General features: G+C 41.2%; 1 protein-coding gene across 4 annotated transcripts in view; it reads right to left on the bottom strand.

Moving 5' to 3' along the window:
• Positions 1 to 983: 983 nt before the first annotated feature.
• LOC103971463 (probable peptide/nitrate transporter At3g43790) overlaps positions 984 to 19627 on the bottom strand; it is a 58255-nt gene continuing 39611 nt past the window's right edge. For all 4 annotated transcript variants that reach the window (XM_065090009.1, XM_065090007.1, XM_065090008.1 and 1 more), the window contains one exon: positions 984 to 1282. In XM_065090009.1, the coding sequence (XP_064946081.1) occupies positions 1170 to 1282 (113 nt within the window). In that variant the 3' untranslated portion in view covers positions 984 to 1169. The remainder of the gene's footprint in view (positions 1283 to 19627) is intronic.

Raw genomic sequence — 19627 nt, 5'->3', positions numbered from 1 at the left:
CGATACGATGGTCGACGAAAGCAAAGATGAGGCAAAGCAGTGTGGCGTCGACACAAAGGAGGCAGTACAGCGCTGCACCTAATGATGTGGCAGTCAACAAGAATGAAGAGGAGATAGAGCGATGCGACGCTGATGCAGATGCCTCACCTACCTCTTCTTCCTCCTCTGGCATCGGCGTAGATGCCTCATCGCTCTATCTTCTCTTCCTCCCCATCGTTGATATATATTACAATGCGTGACACATGCAAGAAACCTAGGGTTACCACGTACTGTGCCTTTTATATGGACAAAACTAATCTGCATATCCCTTCACGTCTTTTTCACCCGATTAGTATCGGTCCAAGCAAAATATCAATCAATCATTCATAGTACAAGGAAAGGTGAAAAAAAATTTAAAAAATAAATAAATATTTAAATACACATAACTTAACTAAATATATAACTTTTTACATGGATATAATTGACCCCCAAATAGTAATTATATGGATGTAGATGACCACCTCATGGATATAATTGACCCCCAAATAGTAATCATTCATAGTGCAAGGAAAGGTGATAGTTGACTTTGTTGTTGTTGTATTTGACAAACTGTTTAAATCTTTGATAACTGTTTCCTCGTGACTTGTTGGGTAGTAGTGACGAACCTGACTGGGGTCCAGAGTTATTTCACTTGATAATCTTCTTGTCTGGCCTTAGTCTTAAGTAATAATATGTATACACCAAGCTCGCTCTGTTGATGGATCCAAATAGATATGCTTCAACCATTTTCAACTTGCTGCATCAATCTATTTTAGCTCATATTACCAATTGTCTGCTCCCTAGATGTTTTAATTTTGACAGAACACTCGTATTACCAAATGCATACTTCCTCTTTGTTTTTATTTATTTATTTATTTATTTTCTTTTTATTTTGACAGAATGCACTAATGATTTCTTGTTGCTTGTGTTTCGAGTGCATATTTAGAGATGCCCAACCTCCTCCGTAGTACAATTGTGATGAAAATTACAAGTAATTAGACGACATAAAACCACGGAATGCTGTTCACTTATTTCGACAATCCATTCTGAAATTTATTATATGATAATATTTAGATGAAAAGTAGCATATATTGTATACCATGGCATGAACCAGTGACACGGTCTTGTGGCATTTCATCCGATGAAGGCCCTCAGTTATTCGCTGTGATCTCCTCCTTACCAGGTTGAGTTAGAAAGGGTTTGAAGGTCAACATGAGACCAACTAGCCCAAATATGTCCAAGACAAAGAAAACAATGTAGTCACCTGTAATCCAACAGATAAATTAGTTCTGACTGAGATACTTCTATTAACACAAGAGCAAACAGATAAATTAGTCTGCAACTCTACGATGAAATTTTAAAACTCACCCTCTAGAAGCCCGATATCCAATCAATTTAAACAAATATTTCATGTGTAAAACATTGTAGAGCAGACCCATCAAAGATAGTCCCGGGTAAAGCCAGTAAAATAAGAGGTTCTTGGTACATTAGGGATCCTCGACTAGGTTGGCACCAGACATTGTTCAATTTCTTTGTCAACAATTTAGCTTGTGTGCGACTCTTACTGTACTTAAATCAAGGTATGTAATACTGTACCGTATCAATGTTTTGAGGTTGGCTCGGTACTGTTGAATCTCATATTTTGATGATGAAACAACTTGATATGTGTTTATGTTTTAATTTACGTTTTGAGTGATGTAGGATGCTTCGATCAGGATGAGACAATTAAAGTAGGAAAAATCATGTTGTGCCGGAGGAACATATCATAAGATTGGACGTCGGGCCGGTGGATCGATCGATGTATCGACAGAAGGCTTCGGGTCGTGGACTCGGGCATCGGGCCAAGAAGAACGGGTATTATGCCAAGGATATCGGAGTTACAGAGTCAACTGGTTGATTGGGTAATAGGCCGCAGGAGAGGACGATGCGCCGAATAATCGGACGAAGCGTCGAGGGACCAATGACATGCCAGACAACTTGGTTAATTGCTTAGGATTAATTGTCTCGATCAAAGTTTTGTTTTACATGTGCAGGATTAACTACGATGGAAGTAAGACATGCAGCAGGAGTTGTGCCAGAGTCAAGACTATGATCACGTTGGGAGTTCGAGAGTTCGACAGAAGTCCGGATAGTTGTCGGAGGTTCTGCGGGAACAAATCCGAGAAGTCCAGGAGCTTGCCAAAGAAGCTTGTCGGAACTCGCCAAGTGGATCATCGCAAGTCCAAGAGTTTGCCGGAAGTTCGCCGGAGCATCGTCGAAGGTTCGTCGGATGTTCGCTGGAAGTTCGCCGGAAGAAGCGATTGACGCACCGGAGCAAGTTGTAGCAAATGTCTTAGGAAATATCGTAGTTAGCATGTAGATTAAGTTAGGATGAGAGGTGATCCCATTAACTTAATTTGGGGGGCAATTGGGCCCTTGATAGACCCAAATTGGGCCGAATGGATTGTTAGGATCAAGAGCACTAAGAGGGGGGTGGGGGGGGGGGGGGGGGTGAATTAGTGCAGCGGAAATATTTCAGCGATTAAAACCGAAGGCTGCGTTCGTTTGATAAAAAAAATGATTTCGATATAAAAGCCGATTCTAAGATTACTTTAACTTAAGATTAAGCGAGATGACGTTAAAGTAAATCTACAATGGCAGTTTGCAGTTTATGATGAAAATAAGAATGCAAGCGCAAACTGAAATGCGACGTTCGTACGATAAAACCGGTTTACGTCTAAATGTCAATTTTGAATATACTAAACTATGAGATATGTTTTATAAATGCGTAGAAGGCAGTTTGCAGTTGTGATTGAAATCAAAACGTAAACGTAAACTGAAATGTATGATCGTACGAAAAAGCCGATTTACGTCTAAACACAGATTCGGAAAGTTCTGAACTTAGAAACTCGTTCGTAAAGGCGCAGAAGGCAGTAGCTATTTAGGAGGTTTGCAGTAAAGATAAAATGCTCAAAGTAAATGCAAACCAAGATTTAGAGCGGTTCGGTCAATCTTGACCTACTCCACTTTTGGCTTCCTCCACCGACGAGGTCACCGACGTCAATTAGAGGCCTTCCTTCAATAGGCGAAGGCCAACCACCCTTTTACAGTTTCACTCCTTTTGATGGGCTTAGGAGACAACCCTTACAGAAATTTTCTCTCCTCTCTTTACAACTCAAAACTTTGAAGAACAGAGGGAGGAGAACTTTTGGCCTTTACAACAATTTTGAGCTCTAAGAATCACAGAAAGATATCAAGATTTCGAGTGTAAGATGCTACCTTTCAGTGCTGAATGGGTGGGGTATTTATAAGCCCCAACCCAGTTCAAATTTGGAGCTCAAAACTGTCAATTCTCGGAATTCCGGGATCAAGCGGTTGCACCTCCTGACTGGGGCGGTTGCACCGCCTAGTAGAGCTCGAAGACTGAGCCTCTGGGCAGTGCCACCTCTGTCAGGGGCGATTGCACCTCTCTGTCAGAGCTCGAAGACCGAGCTTAGGCGGTTGCACCTCCTGACTGGGGCGGTTGCACCGCCTACCAAAGCTCGAAGACTGAGCTCAGGCGGTGCTACCTCCTGTCAGGAGAGGTTGCACCACCCAGTCTCGCTCGGAGACTGAGCCCAGGCGGTTGCACCTCCTGGCTGGGGCGGTTGCACCGCTCAGTCTCCCTGGGAGACTTAGCCCAAGCGGTGCTACCTCCTGGTTTGGGTGGTTGCACCTCCCACAGCAATCAGGGTCCGAATGGGTAGATCCATTTGGCCCAAATTGGGGTTTTCAGGGGCCCAATTGCCCCAAGATTAAGCTAATGGGATCACCTCCCATTTCCAACTTAATCATTGTGCTAACTACTATAAATCCTAAGACAATTTCTGCAGCTTACTCCGGTGCGTCAATCGCATCTTCCGGCGAGTTTCCGACGAACTTCCGTCGATCATTCGATGAACCCTCGGTGATTCTCCTGCGGACTTCCGGCAAACTCCTGGACTTGCGACGATACACTTGGCGAGTTCCGACGAGCTTCTTTGGCAAGCTTATGGACTTCTCGGATTTGTTCCCGCAGAACCTCCGACGACTGTCCGAACTTCCGTCGAGCTCTCGAACTCCCAACGTGATCATTGTCATGACTCCGGCGTAACTCCTGCTGCATGTCTTACTTTCATCGTAGTTAATCCTGCACACTTATCTCAACATATAGGTTAGACAACAAATGACAATTGACTTCATCATCAAAATCCGAGATTCAACAATCTCCCCCTTTTTGATGATGACAATCAATTGATAATGGAGTTAACCTTAACTCTCCCTGTCTACATGCCATACGTGAGATAAGTCATTCTTGAATTCAAGACCTAAGAATTCAAGTGACATCTTTGAAGATGATGTCAATACTTGACATTCATTCTTACATAACAATTTTGAATGATGGTAATTGTAACAATTCATCATATTGTAAGATATCAAAGTGTAAAGCTGTGAAGTAAGATTTTGATATCATTACATGATGTACACATTTTAAATATTTTAGCAAATGTACACATTTCAAATATTTTAGCAGATGTACACATTTCAAATATTTTAGCAAGTGTTGTATTTCTATATATGGCATCTGTTCATATATCTCTTGATGATGCAGGCATGGCATAATCATAGCATCAGTGTTTATAGCATCAATTCATATATTTCTCCCCCTTTGTCATCAACAAAAAGCATGATAGATGTGATACTAGGAGAACAATATAAGCAAGTTATCAAGCATATAAAGGAAGGCATGATACGTATAATGCTTTGAATACTTCTTCTCCCTTTTTTTTGTTATAATCCTTTGTGCATGAAGGAGGAAAGTCATTTTATCAAATCCATTTCAAAATATTTTTCATAAGAGTGTATTTGATTTTTGTCATTCCAACTGTTAAGCGAATTCGAAAATGAGATGAATTCTTTCATGCATTCAGACAGGATTATGCTATAGTTTTTCAAAAATCAAAAATATTTCAACACATGTCAATCAAGTGATTTGATCATTCAATAAAGTCCGAAAAATAATTTTGACTAGTTTATCTATTCGGACACATCAACATTCCTAATTCTCTTCTTATGAAATCAAATTGTTCTTCACTTAGAGGTTTTGTAAAAATGTCAGCTAGTTGATGTTTAGTGTCAATGACAATGACTTATCAACTGCATTGGTATATCACTTTTTTTCAAACTATATTTATCACAAGGTTCTCAAAACTTTTAGTTTCAATATAAAATCCGAGATAACCATTTAGTTTATATTTACCACAAGGCACAAGGCATATATTTACCACGATAGATGTTTACAACTCTACATATGCTCAAAATATATCAGGTAACCATATCAAGTCAAAGCACATCATGGTCAGTAACATAAGAAGTTTACAATAACAACAGATGATTGTGTTCATACAAGCTCATTCATGAGGTGGAAAATTAAAGTGCCTAAACAAGGAGTCAAATTGACGATGAATTTGCTGCAGCTCAGATAGGATTTGATCTTGTCGTTGTTCAAGCCGTTCTTGTCTTTGTTCGAATCGGTCCATCCGAATCCCAATATCTTCGACAGATGATGTATGAGTTTGCTCAAATGGATGTGTTTCCTCAAAGGGACAGATCGGAGGAGATTAGGTACCCCTAAATACTAGTGTTTTCGGTTCTGGTTCAGGTTGAGGGGGATCATTTCTTCTTGGCATTCTAACCCAGTTACCGTTTCTATAAAAACATCTTAATCGGTGAAGTAGATTTTTATTAATTATGCTAAATCTATCTACTTTTATTACTTCTTCTTCCGGTGGTATTAGAATATCGTAGGCTTTCATTATTCTAGTTATTATACCACCATATGGGAGCATCATGTCTTTCTTAGATAGTTCTAACATGTTTTGTTGGATAAGATAACCAAGACAGATGTCATGTCCTTTCATGATCAAATACATAGTTCCTAATTCTAATTGGCTTACTTCATCATGATGGTATTGTTTAGGGAGAATGATGCTAGTTAGGATATGATGAAGTACCTTAGTGTTTAGAGGCAGTAGATGTTCACAACTTTTAGGAACAAATGCTAAGTTGGGATTAGCAAAAATTGTTCCTAGGGCTTCAACGTATGTTGTTCCAACAGTTTCATCATCCCATGATCTTCTAAAGTAAAGTCCTCTACTTTTCATGGGAATGCCTATCATGTCGCAAATGAATCTATCCGTAATTGAGATGTGTTGTCCTAAAAGATAGGTGGACATTCTTTCTTCTTCATCTACTTGTATGTTGTTGTAAAACAATCTAACAAGTCTTGGATAGATGGGTTCGTTAATTTGTAAAATTGGAAGTAGATCTAAGTTTGCAAACCATTGGATTGTCTCTAAGTCTCTTAGTTCATTTAAGTCTACATATTTTCCCTTATTGACACTCCTAAGTTCGAAAGAGGAAAATTTTTCAGCATGGTATTTTGAATCGAAAAGGGTGAGATCAAAATCTTCTACTAATCTCCTCTTTCCTTTGTCCCTTGAGGATCTTCTAGATCCCATAACTACTGCTGTTTAGAATAATAGTGATGAGCAAGAGTAAATGAATAAAAAAAACAGAGTTTAAGGGCTTCTTAGAGAGTACCTTAGTGAGATCTTCAAGAGAGGGAAGGATTGTTGATGCTTTGCTTCGAAATGAGGGGTATTTGGGATGCTAAGATGGGAGAAATGGGGATGGAGGAGGCTTGGAAGAGTAGAGGAGGGAAGGGAGTGAGTTGGGGTCGGTTTCACCGCCGGCCCTAGCTTGGGTTAAAAAGGGGCAGAGTTGCGGGCGGTTGCACCTCTGGCTGGAGCGGTGCAACCGCTTGCAACACGTGACAGCTGGAGGTGCTACCTCCAGCTGGGGCGGTGCCACCGCCTGCATGTCACGGACTTAGCTGGTTTTGCCTAAGTCGTGCGGCACCCTTGCGTGTCCGTCCGCAAAGGTCAGCCTCCCCGAAGCCTCCCATTGTCCCTTAGGACCACCAAAAGAGAGAACGGGTTAGAGAGAACGCCTCAATCGGGATCCACAAGCAAACATCTCCGAAAAATACTTCATAGATAATGCAAATTACAAACAGACTTTACAAGCTCTGAACAGTGGCACAACAAAGGGTAAAATGGTCCATTACAGATCGAAAATCTCTCGCACGTGTCCACATGACACAACCTTTATTTACAAGCCTAAAGAGGCCACCAACCCAACTAAAATGGGACTATTAAGCCTTCGGCCGCCCCTCTATATGCTGTACAAGGCACGAACATGCCAAAAGACACGGACATACATAAGCATTACATCAAACACCCTGTTTCGAAGTTTGTCCGTGACATTCTCCCCCACTTATTCCTTCGACGTCCTCGTTGAAGCCTTTGTCAACACTGCAACTCCTCGCCTTTGCTGAGTCTTCAATCTTTTGCTCCAGCTACAATGCGCCTCTTGGCTCCCAGCTACTCTCCGCTGTTGTTTTTTTTTTTTTTGAGTAGTCGAACCTTTGATCCGCCATGCTGCTGCAACTCACCAATGACTCTGACTCTGGTGTGGGGTTGGCTGAGTTGTGTTGATCATTGTTGATTCCTGCGGATCCCCCAAATGAAGGAAAAGACCATCATTACTGCGCTAGTCTCTCAAATTCCTCATGCTGCTTGAACTGGGTGGATGCTTGTTGGAGCTTTAACGAGCATCGTCTCGCAAACTTCTGAAGTTTTAGGTCTTTCCTCCACAAAATTTGCTCATTGACTCTTCTTTCACTTAGTTGTCACATCCAAGTAGGTTCGCAACACTTCCGCTTTCGATTGACATTTCGTTGGGAAATGAAGCGGACAATCTACTCTCAGTAGCACTGATCACTGTTGGTGAGGATTTGACAACTATTGTCTTCCATTATCTTCGAAGGGTCTTTGAACATATGCAGAGCTCCTCTGCTGGATAGATAAGAGAATTGGGGTACTCGGTTTCGCCCATTCTCTTAAGAGTTGAGAAGGCAAAGGTTACTTGACTTCGCCCGCCTCCTCGAGTTTGTACTTCATGCATCGAGCTGGTTACTGGCCTTCGCTTGCTCTTTGCTCACACTTCTGAAGCACATGAAGTGTTTGCACTCCTTGCGTTGAGTTAGCTACTGTGATTCACCTTCTCAATGCCATTGAACTTCTGGAATGTAGGAAGTTTTCACCCCAACTTGGAGTAGTTCTCTCATAGGTTTGGTCGCCTCTGGGATTATACCGTCTTCTCCATCAACCCTGCTGCCTACTCCTCTGAGTAGCAAAGGTACAACACTACGTACTGCCTGCTTCGTTCCTTGGTTATGCACTCTTGCATGACCCGAAGTCCTTCACTTTCGGCTATCTTGATTAGAAGCACATTGACACCGGTCTTACGAAGTTCTTCGGCCTCTACCCTTGAGCCTTGTCTCGGTACTTGGAGATTGCCTCTGCATTCTTCGCCTCCTCGGCCCCTTTCACGACCAAGCGCTCTCCCTCTATGAGAGCAATGGATTAATGACCTTCACGGAAGTCCCGCCTCTGCGGTACCATGGCCATGGCGCTGCCATGCCCATGGCCCTACTATCCGTCGCCTCGCATCTACATCCCTTTTCTTCACGATCAGTAGAAATGTCTCCGTGGCACTCCTCTGAGTCCACCTCCATTCTAACTGATGCTTGATTTTGGGTAGCTAAGTCCCTCTGGACTCGTCGTCGCTTCCTCGCCCCTTTCGACCCCTTGCTTCAACACCTCTGTGTTCTCCAAGCAGTCCGTTTGGTCAATGGAAAGATAGACTGCAACTCCCATGCATGGCCTCTGCCATCACATTGTAGGGTTTGCACCGATTCTGTTCTCCTTAGCTTCCTTGGTAGCAACGTTCGCTTACTCGGCCTTGTCCTCTGACTTGCCGGGCTCCCTTAAGCGAATATGAGCTCTGGAGAAGTCCAACTCTCCAACTACTTCGATCATACCTCTGCATGATCAAGTCCCTCCCATGGGACTCACTGGTACTTGCATTCAAACTTTTCCCTTAGTGGAACACAGCCCCCATATGCTAATGACCAAGGTTTTCATCCGATGCAAAATTCGATGCACGCCCGAAAGACCCGCCTCTGCGGTACCATGGCTTTCACTCCTTGAATCCATAGCCCTTCTTGCCATCATGTTGTTCACCGAAGTGGAGCTTCCAGTAGCTCCCGATCATACCTCCATATGATCTAGTCCCTCCCGGGACTATGTCGTGTGTATCGCATTGCCATGAACTGTTCCACCACGATCCGCTGCACCATGTCGCCTCCTGGTGACATCTCCATTGCATTCTGATCCTTGTGGAATAAACTCGAATTGTGAACCCTCCATGTGTGGCCTCTGCCAATACATCGCAGGGTCTCCTCCACCTTCGATTTTGTTCGCTCCTTTGGCAATCGACCTTCATCCACCCACTCTTGGGTCACACCTAGATGAAGCACCGCTCTAGGACAGTCCGTCGCCTAGTAGCTCCCGAAGTCCACCGACTTCACTGTAGTTTGTGCACCATTGTCTGGATCCTAGGCCTCTGCCCCTACCAGCACAATCTCCGCTGCGCACCGCTTCCTTCATAGCAACTCGAATGGCAACACTATGGCATATTCTTCAAGAGTACCCGCCTCTGCGTCCTCTTGCCCCATGCTAAGGCCTTCTGTACCCAACTTCGCCTCCGCAAATTGAGTCGCCTTAGTTCCTCCATCAAATGCTTCTCTGAGATAAGGTGCATGTGCCCCGAAGCTCCCTTCGTCTTTGGCACCATGCAAGATGAGTCCGCTCCGTCAGAATGAAGGACCCATGGAACAACATGATCCTACTCTTGCCTCTGCAAGAGTTCATGTCCTTGACCTCTGTCTAAGGAAAGCACTGTGCCTCTGCTCCACGTTCCAACTTCTATGCTGGCTCCCTTCATGCGGCTTGAGTACTTCGCCAAGTTACACCCAAGTTGTTCCGCTCCTCGTTCTCATATGGAGTTGATGATGGCCCTCGCGCCCACCATTCCACGGGTCAGCCCTCCCTTGAGTCCGATCTCCACATCGACTCCAAGTGTGCCTTCATTTAAGTTGCTTTGGGTCGCTCCCCCACTTGATCTCGCAATGCATCCACCAATGCATTCTCTCGACCGAGATCATGCGACGACTCCTCACCGCTTGCTTAGTCCATCGAGCTTCGTGGAGTTGTTGTTTGTTGAGGTACTCCTCCTCAACATGTGAGGTCCTTCCCACATGATTCTCCCTCTAGAGAGCCGAGACTTATCCCTCTTGGATAACTATCCCGTTGGAGCAACATCTCTCTTCGTTTCGGAGACCACCATCCCCTTGGACTGCTCCGATCTGCTGAACAAACTGTGCATTGTTCTGCCTCCTGCAAACGCACTTGCTAGATTGCGACTCCCCGTCAATACAGTCCCCGCTGCACCCGTCAAGGCCTAGCAACATGCTGAACTCATTGCACACTTCAGCCTCCTACGGACGTATCCTTCACATGCCAAAGAGAAAGTTTCAATGCTCCATGTCACCGAGTTTCGGTCGCCTTGGGATGGCCGTGAACATTCCATCGTCCGCATACAAGCCTATGCATAAGTACCAAATTCTTCGAGTTAGCAATTCCCCTCACCTCTGTGAGCTTTGCATAACTCTTTTGGTCATTGAGCAACTCATTCCACCTTGCATGGTCTCATCCTTTACCAAGCGCCTCGCTTGCCTTGAGCACCATCAAGTATGGTTGTCAACGTTGAGCCGTAGCTCAAACTCAGCCATCCCAACCTTTGTGCGCTCCACATTCTTCCAAGCTTGCCTGTTCTCGTGGTGCCTCTTACGCGAAGGGTTGGCCATTCCTCTAAATGCCAATCTCAGATGCCCGCTCCTCTGAGTGACTCCTTTTCCCTACATCTCCATGCCCGTTTTCCCCCAAACGGTCGCGCGTGTGCTGACTGCCCTCAACGCAGCCCCGCTAGGTCCCCCCCGTTTGCATGCTAAGTGTTTCTATGAGTGCTTGTCCCACTCTGATACCATCTATCATGGACTTAGCTGGTTTTGCCTAAGTCGTGCGGCACTCTTGCGTGTCCGTCCGCAAAGGTCAGCCTCCCCGAAGCCTCCCATTGTCCCTTAGGACCACCAAAAGATAGAACGGGTTAGAGAGAACGCCTCAATCGGGATCCACAAGCAAACATCTCCGAAAAACACTTCATAGACAATGCAAATTACAAACAGACTTTACAAGCTCTGAATAGTGGCACAACAAAGGGTAAAATGGTCCATTACAGACCGAAAATCTCTCGCACGTGTCCACATGACACAACCTTTATTTACAAGCCTAAAGAGGTCACCAACCCAACTAAAATGGGACTATTAAGCCTTCAGCCGCCCCTTTACATGCTGTACAAGGCACGAACATGCCAAAAGATACAGACATACATAAGCATTACATCAAACACCCTGTTTCGAAGTTTGTCCGTGACATTCAGGCGGTGAGCACTTGTTCTGATCAGTGTGATCTGATCTGAGAATTTTTCTGTCTTGAGGAGAATTTTCATTCAGAGCAATCAACTTTACTTACGTAATTACGTAAGAATTTTCATTTTAAGACAAGGACTTTTGCACGATCAAGATAGATTTTTAACGTGCATACTCTCAATGTCGTACACATGTTTGTGATAGTTTCTTCAAGTTGGTAAGTCTTACAAGTTCATGACAGACTTAGTCACTTCATGATACAGAGTTAGATTCGAAGGTTATGAACGGATGAAATTGATGGGTTCGAAAATCCAGGGGATATGTGAATTTGGGAATCATACGTTTCTAATTCTGAAAAGTCAAATAAGGTTGTATCTAAGTCGCATTTGTGATTTTAAATTTATAATCTCCGTCTATAATTTAGGCTAGAGAGCATTGTGAGTTCCTTTTTGGATCTTGGGTTATAAATATCGAGAATCAAGGAGCAGAATATTATTTCTTGCTCCAGCCTAAAATTTTTATGTTTTTAATGTTTTTACAGGAAGGGATGATTTTTAGGTACCCATTTACTTTTGGGTGCCTCACAAATAGATCTATATTGTCTATCATGTTGTATAGAATTTATCATGGTTCCTTTAGGAACCAAAATCAATTTGTTTGGACTAATTTTCTTGAATGGACAATAATGCGTCTTGTGTCCAAATTTGCAACAAAAGTTTCATTTGTTTTGGTGTCGAACATGTAAGATGGTGCCTTTTATGAAGGTGGTTGGATTTTGGTGAGAATTTCTCACAAATCCAATTCCACTTCTTTTGGGAACGTGACCCTTGTTTGCAAGGATCATGTTCAATGACTTGCTACCAACCTCGAATTTCTTCAAAGTGTCCTTAAGTAGCAAGTTTTCTTTTTGGAGAGTTTCTAGATCATGGCATTTGATGCATGAATTTAAACTATCATGATATTCAGTTTTTAACTTATCAAAATCACAAGTAAGACTATTATGCTCCTTTTTTAGCAATTTATATTTTCTATTGATAATCTTGCATTCATCAAATAAGTCATGGAAGGCATTTAATAATTCATCGAAAGATAAATCTGCATCTATTAAATTCGTTACCCCCTCTCCGATGGCCATTAAGGCGTAATGAGCAACTTGCTCGGTGTTGGACTCCTCTTCTTCGGACGCGCTCGAATCATCCCATGTTGCTTTGAGCGCCTTCTTCTTTGATGTTCTCTTTTTGACCTGGGGACAATCACTCTTGTAGTGTCCCGATTTTTTGTACTCATAGCAAATAACTTGATCCTTCTTGGGTTCAAGTTTGTTTTTTGTGTCATTCTTAAACTTGTTTCTTTTAATGAACTTTTTAAATTTTCTTGTTAGAAGTGCCAAGTCATCATCACAGTCCTCATCACTTGACTTTTCTCTCAAGTGGTCTTCTGAAGTATTAAGTGCCATATCCTTCCTGTTCTTTGGAAGGATGTCTTCTTGCTCTTCATGAGCTTTACAAGTCATCTCGTAGGTCATTAGTGACCCGATTAGTTCTTCAAGAGGAAAGTTGCGCAGATCTTTTGCCTCTTGAATAGCAGTGACTTTAGGATCCCAACTTTTAGGAAGGGATCTTAGAATCTTATTTACGAGCTCAAAATCCGAAAACCTTTTTCCAAGTCCTTTTAGACCGTTGACGACATCCGTGAAACGGGTAAATATGTCGCCAATGGTTTCACTCGGTTTCATTCGGAAAAGTTCGAAAGAATGTAATAGAAGATTGATTTTTGACTCTTTCACTCTACTTGTGCCTTCATGAGTCACTTCGAGTGTGTGCCAAATATCAAATGCGGTTTCACAAGTTGAAACACGGTTAAACTCGTTTTTATCAAGTGCACAAAATAAGGCATTCATAGCCTTTGCATTAAGAGCGAAAGCCTTCTTCTCCAAATCATTCCAATCGATTATTGGAAGAGAAGACTTCGAAAAACCGTTTTCGACAAGATTCCAAAGTTCAAAATCCATAGAACTAAGAAAGATCCTCATTCGGGTCTTCCAATAGGTGTAGTCCGTCCCATTGAACATGGGTGGATGTGTAATAGAATGGCCCTCTTGGTTTCCGGCGTAAGCCATCTCTCTTGGGTTTTAATCCGTTTGAGAGTTAACCCCGCTTTGATACCAATTGTTAGGATCAAGAGCACTAAGAGGGGGGGGTGAATTAGTGCAGCGGAAATATTTCAGCGATTAAAACCGAAGGCTGCGTTCGTTTGATAAAAAAATTATTTCGATGTAAAAGCCGATTCTAAGATTACTTTAACTTAAGATTAAGCGAGATGACGTTAAAGTAAATCTACAATGGCAGTTTGCAGTTTATGATGAAAATCATAATGCAAGCGCAAACTGAAATGCGACGTTCGTACGATAAAACCGGTTTACGTCTAAATGTCAATTTTGAAGATACTAAACTTTGAGATATGTTTTATAAATGCGCAGAAGGCAGTTTGCAGTTGTGATTGAAATCAAAACGTAAACGTAAACTGAAATGTAATGATCGTACGAAAAAGCCGATTTACGTCTAAATGCAGATTCAGAAAGTTCTGAACTTAGAAACTCGTTCGTAAAGGCGTAGAAGGCAGTAGCTATTTAGGAGGTTTGCAGTAAAGATAAAATGCTCAAAGTAAATGCAAACCGAAATTTAGAGTGGTTCGGTCAATCTTGACCTACTCCACTTTTGGCTTCCTCCACCGACGAGGTCACCGACGTCAACTAGAGGCCTTCCTTCAATAGGCGAAGGCCAACCGCCCTTTTACAGTTTCACTCCTTTTGACGGGCTTAGGAGATAACCCTTACAGAAATTTTCTCTCCTCTCTTTACAACTCAAAACTTTGAAGAACAGAGGGAGGAGAACTTTTGGCCTTTACAACAATTTTGAGCTTTAAGAATCACAGAAAGATATCAAGATTTCGAGTGTAAGTTGCTACCTTTCAGTGCTGAATGGGTGGGGTATTTATAGGCCCCAACCCAGTTCAAATTTGGAGCTCAAAATTGTCAATTCCCGGAATTCCGGGATCAGGCGGTTGCACCTCCTGACTGGGGCGGTTGCACCGCCTGGCAGAGCTCGAAGACTGAGCCTCTGGGTGGTGCCACCTCTGTCAGGGGCGGTTGCACCTCTCTGCCGGAGCTCGAAGACCGAGCTCAGGCGGTTGCACCTCCTGACTGGGGCGGTTGCATCGCCTGCCAAAGCTTGAAGACTGAGCTCAGGCGGTGCTACCTCCTGTCAGGAGAGGTTGCACCACCCAGTCTCGCTCGGAGACTGAGCCCAAGCAGTTGCACCTCCTGGCTGGGGCGGTTGCACCACTCAGTCTCCCTGGGAGACTTAGCCCAGGCGGTGCTACCTCCTGGCTTGGGCGGTTGCACCTCCCACAGTAATCAGAGTCCGAATGGGTAGATCCATTCGGCCCAAATTGGGTTTTTCAGGGGCCCAATTGCCCCAAGATTAAGCTAATGGAATCACCTCCCATTTTCAACTTAATCATTATGCTAACTACGATAAATCCTAAGACAATTTTTGCAGCTTGCTCCGGTGCGTCAATCGCATCTTCCGTCGATCATCCGATGAACCCTCGGTGATTCTCCTACGGACTTCCGGCAAACTCCTGGACTTGTGACAATACACTTGGCGAGTTCCGACGAGCTTCTTTGGCAAGCTTATGGACTTCTCCGATTTGTTCCCGCAGAACCTCCGACGACTGTCCGAACTTCCGTCGAGCTCTCGAACTCCCAACGTGATCATTGTCATGACTCCGGCGCAACTCCTGCTGCATGTCTTACTTTCATCATAGTTAATCCTGCACACTTATCTCAACATATAGGTTAGACAACAAATGACAATTGACTTCATCATCAAAATCCGAGATTCAACATGGATCAACCCATTCGGACCAGAATTCCTGCCAAGCGGTGGCACCGCCAGGGTCGGCAGTGGCACCGCCCAGGAGATGGTCTCCCAGGAAAGCTGGACTGTGCAACCGCTCCAATTAGGTGGTGGCACCGCCTGGGCTTAGTCTCCGAGCGAGATTGGACGGTGCAACCGCTCTACTCAAGTGGTGGCACCACCTGGGCTCAGTCTTCGAGCGAGACTAGGTGGTACAACTGCCCTTGTCAGGCAGTGGCATCGCCCAGAGGCTTAGTCTCCGAGCTACCAGGCGGTTGTACCGCCCTAGTCAGGAGGTAGTACCGCCAGGACCCCGGAAATCCAGGAAAAGACACTTTTAAGCTGCAAATTCAAATTAGTTTGGAGCCTATATAAACCCCACCCTTTCCTGCATGAAAGGACAACTAAAAGCACCGAAAATCCAATCTTACTCTGTGATTTTTAGAGCTCAAAAGTGTTGTAAAGGCTAGAAGTTTTCCTCCCTCTTTTCTTCCAAGTTTTAAGCCTTCAAGAGAGGAGAGAAATTCTATAAGGGTTGTCTCCTAAGCCCGTCAAAAGGAGTGAAACTGTAAAAGGGTGGTTGGCCTTCGCCTATTGAAGGAAGGCCTCTAGTAGATGCTGGTGACCTCATCGGAGGAGGAAGCCGAAAGTGAATGTAGGTCACGTTTGACCAAACCACTCTAAAATCTGGTTTGCATTTCCTTCGTGCTATTTATCTTAACTGCAAACTGCATTCCTTACTTTACTTCAAATACGTTTTCGTAAGCTTTCAAAGTTATTATCTACATGAAACAACTTTTACGTCGGAATCAGATTTCAACGTACGAACGCAGTTTTAATCGTCGAAAGTTTTCCACTGCACTAATTCACACACCACCCCCCCCCCCCCTCTTAGTGCTCTTGATCCTAACAATTGGTATCAGAGCCCGATATTTCTCATTTCAGATTTACACCCGAGAGAAATGACTCTTCATGGCTTTCAAAAGGGTTTATCGGTTGTTCGTCCACCATTGTTTAACGGATTGGACTACACTTATTGGAAAACTCGAATGAGAGTTTTCTTGATTTCTATGAATTTAGATTTATGGAATATTGTTGAAAACGGTTTTCAACTTCCCTCTAAATCGATGAACGAATGGTCGGATTTGGAGAAGATGTATTTTTCTTTAAACGCGAAGGCTATGAATGTCTTATTTTGTGCTTTGGACAAAAATGAGTTCAATCGGATTTCTACGTGTGAAACGACTTTTGATATTTGACAAACACTTAAAATCACGCACGAAGGAACTAGTAGAGTCAAAGACTCGAAAGTTAACATTTTATTGTATGATTTTGAGCTTTTTTGAATACAATCAAGCGAGACTATATGCGACATGTATACTTGTTTCACGGATGTCGTTAATAACCTAAGAGTTTTTGATAAATCTTTTTTGAATTTTGATCTCGTAAGCAAGATCTTAAGATCCCTTCCAAAAAGGTGGGATCCTAAAATAACCATAATATAAGAGATAAAAAATTTAAATGATTTTCCATTAGAAGAATTAATCAGATCATTAATGACCTATGAAATGACACTTTTAGAACATTTTGAACCCGATGAGCACTTAAACCACCTTCCAAAGAATAGGAAGGATTTGAAACTCTGGACAAATGAATACCACTTGAGCGATGACTCAAGTGATGAGGACAATGATGAACTTGAATTTCGAACACTAAATCTTAATAAGTTTATTCAAAAAAAATATAAAATAAATAATGAACTTGAACGGAGAAAGATGCCAAAGAAGAGGAAGGCAACCAAGGATGAATCAAGAACTTCCAAATGTGAAACAACGAATTGGGCTTTGACAGGCTTCGACTATAAGGTAAGTAACTCAACTCTCTTGAATTATTTTGAAATTACTTGAAGTTTTTCATGAGTGCTTAATTTAGATAGTAGGAATTGAAAATAAAAAATTGTTTTTCAAAAATTATATCATGTTTTTCTTTTTAGCATCTTTGAAAAATTAAAAATTTGATCATGAAAAGTATATTGCTAAGGTTTCATGCATGTTATGTTTTGAAATGTTGAATGATGTATGCAACATTAGGGATGATAATTATATGATATGTGATAATGCTTAGGATTAATCCATGCATGTGTATCTTGATGATTTTATGTCATGCATGAGTTTTTGAAGTAAATGTTGATTTGAAACTCTCATTTTAGATTAACATGTTTTTGGTCTAATCATTTTTATGATGAATTAAGATGACATTCTCATGACATATTAAGATGACATAGTGCATGTACATCTATGTATGAATTTCTTGATAGTCTTTTGATGATAGATGTGATATCATGATGTGTTTGGTCTTGACGGTTTCATGACGAAACTTATGTTTCGATTTTAAATGATGATACATATTTTCACAAAAGACTCGAATACCCTCACATGAAATCAATTGTATGAAATGAAAATAAATTTTCTATCCTATTGAGATTAATGAATTTATTTTACCAATCTTGTGAATCTCATGAAAATAAACATGATGAATATTTTGAAAATAAATGAGTGTATCATGCATTTGGTCTTAATGATTTCTCTTAAACATACTTTTCGAAATCATACTTGATGATGAATATCAAGATATTAAAAGGATGTTATCATGGAATCATACTTGATGATTTGTTTTATGAAATTTACCTTTCTATCTTAAATGTTGACACTTGTTTTATTAAAGGTAAATGCATGCTTATAAGAAGCAAATCACATGAATAGAAATTTATAAAAATGAAATGCAATCCTCTATCTTATCGACTTTTCAATAAATCTATGCTTGTCATATATGAATTTATTGAATGTGACTTTGAGAATGATTTCGGATTTCACAAATGCTTGATTCATACTTATGACATGAGACACATTTTAAATATGAATCATGTTCAATGGTTCAACCATGTTATATCTCTCTTAATTCATTTTGTTCTCCTAGATTTATTTATTAAAGAGGAGAATCTTCCGAATGAATGAAATGATACAAATGAATCACTTATCGATATATCTTTTTGAAATATCTTTTTAATGTGATGTTGATAATTTGAAATGTCGGTTGGAATTCATGACATGAGATAATTGAATCCTTGACTTACTCTTTATATGGCCTGAAAATAGATGTTTAAAATCTTGTTTGATGAGTTGTTTTATAAGATTTTGCCTTTACGTCTTGAACTTTCATGCTTATCTTGATTTGGCATATAAAGACTAAAGCATGCTTAGATGAAAATGAATCACTTAAAAAATGCTTTTCCCATCTGATCGAGATTAATGATTTCATGATATTTTGTGAATCTCGAAATTGATTTTGATGACTTGATTATGAGTTTCAAGTTAACAATTTGATTTGAATGAGTTTTATCTAAATCATAATCTTGATCTTGCAAAATTGGAATCACAAATAATATCTTTTGGTATTCATAAATTGATACTCACAATATGAAAGTATTGGTATTCATGACTTGAATTTGATTGAAACATTGCATGCTTAAATTAATCATTCTCCTATGTTTCAAAAATTCTTTAAATGCCTTATGTGATGATTGAAAATTAATTTACTTTATGATGAATCACGAATCATGACTTGATCTATGATATTGATATATTTTAATCATGATCCTTAGTTGTATAATTCTTTTGCTCTATTAAAAAGATTTGTCGAATGAATCATGTCCTTCTTGAATTTTCTTGATATCATGACATGATTTTGTAATATGGCTTACACAATGATTAAAATTTTTTAGCCATTGATTTCTCCCTCCTTTTCGATAATGATAAAGGGGGAGTTAGTTGCATATTTCAAAGGAAGAAAAATTTGCTAGCTCGATCATTTCATTAAAAGAACTTGCTATCATGAATAGTACCAATGAATTGCAAATCCGGCAATCTAAAGAGAAGCAAAGAATTGTTATCTTGAAAGAAGCAAAAAATACAAAACTTAGAAAACTTGCAATATAATTGCTCTTGCCATGCTTTGTATCAAAAATAGGTTGATATCCTTAAAAGCATCGCATGAAATTTTTTAGTATATCGCAATGTATCATATGTATCGCAAATTGAAAATTTTGAGACTATTATCATATCATGTTTAACAATTGATGTCTTTCATGACATGATTTCTTTGCATTGTTGTCTTGTATGTATCATGTGATGATTAAAATATTGATTGATGCAAATTCATAGTTTATGTAAAAGTCTAA

The sequence above is a fragment of the Musa acuminata genome, chromosome BXJ1-11 (assembly GCF_036884655.1).
Source record: "Musa acuminata AAA Group cultivar baxijiao chromosome BXJ1-11, Cavendish_Baxijiao_AAA, whole genome shotgun sequence".
Lineage (NCBI taxonomy): Eukaryota > Viridiplantae > Streptophyta > Magnoliopsida > Zingiberales > Musaceae > Musa > Musa acuminata.
This window is presented reverse-complemented; position numbering and strand designations above follow the sequence as displayed.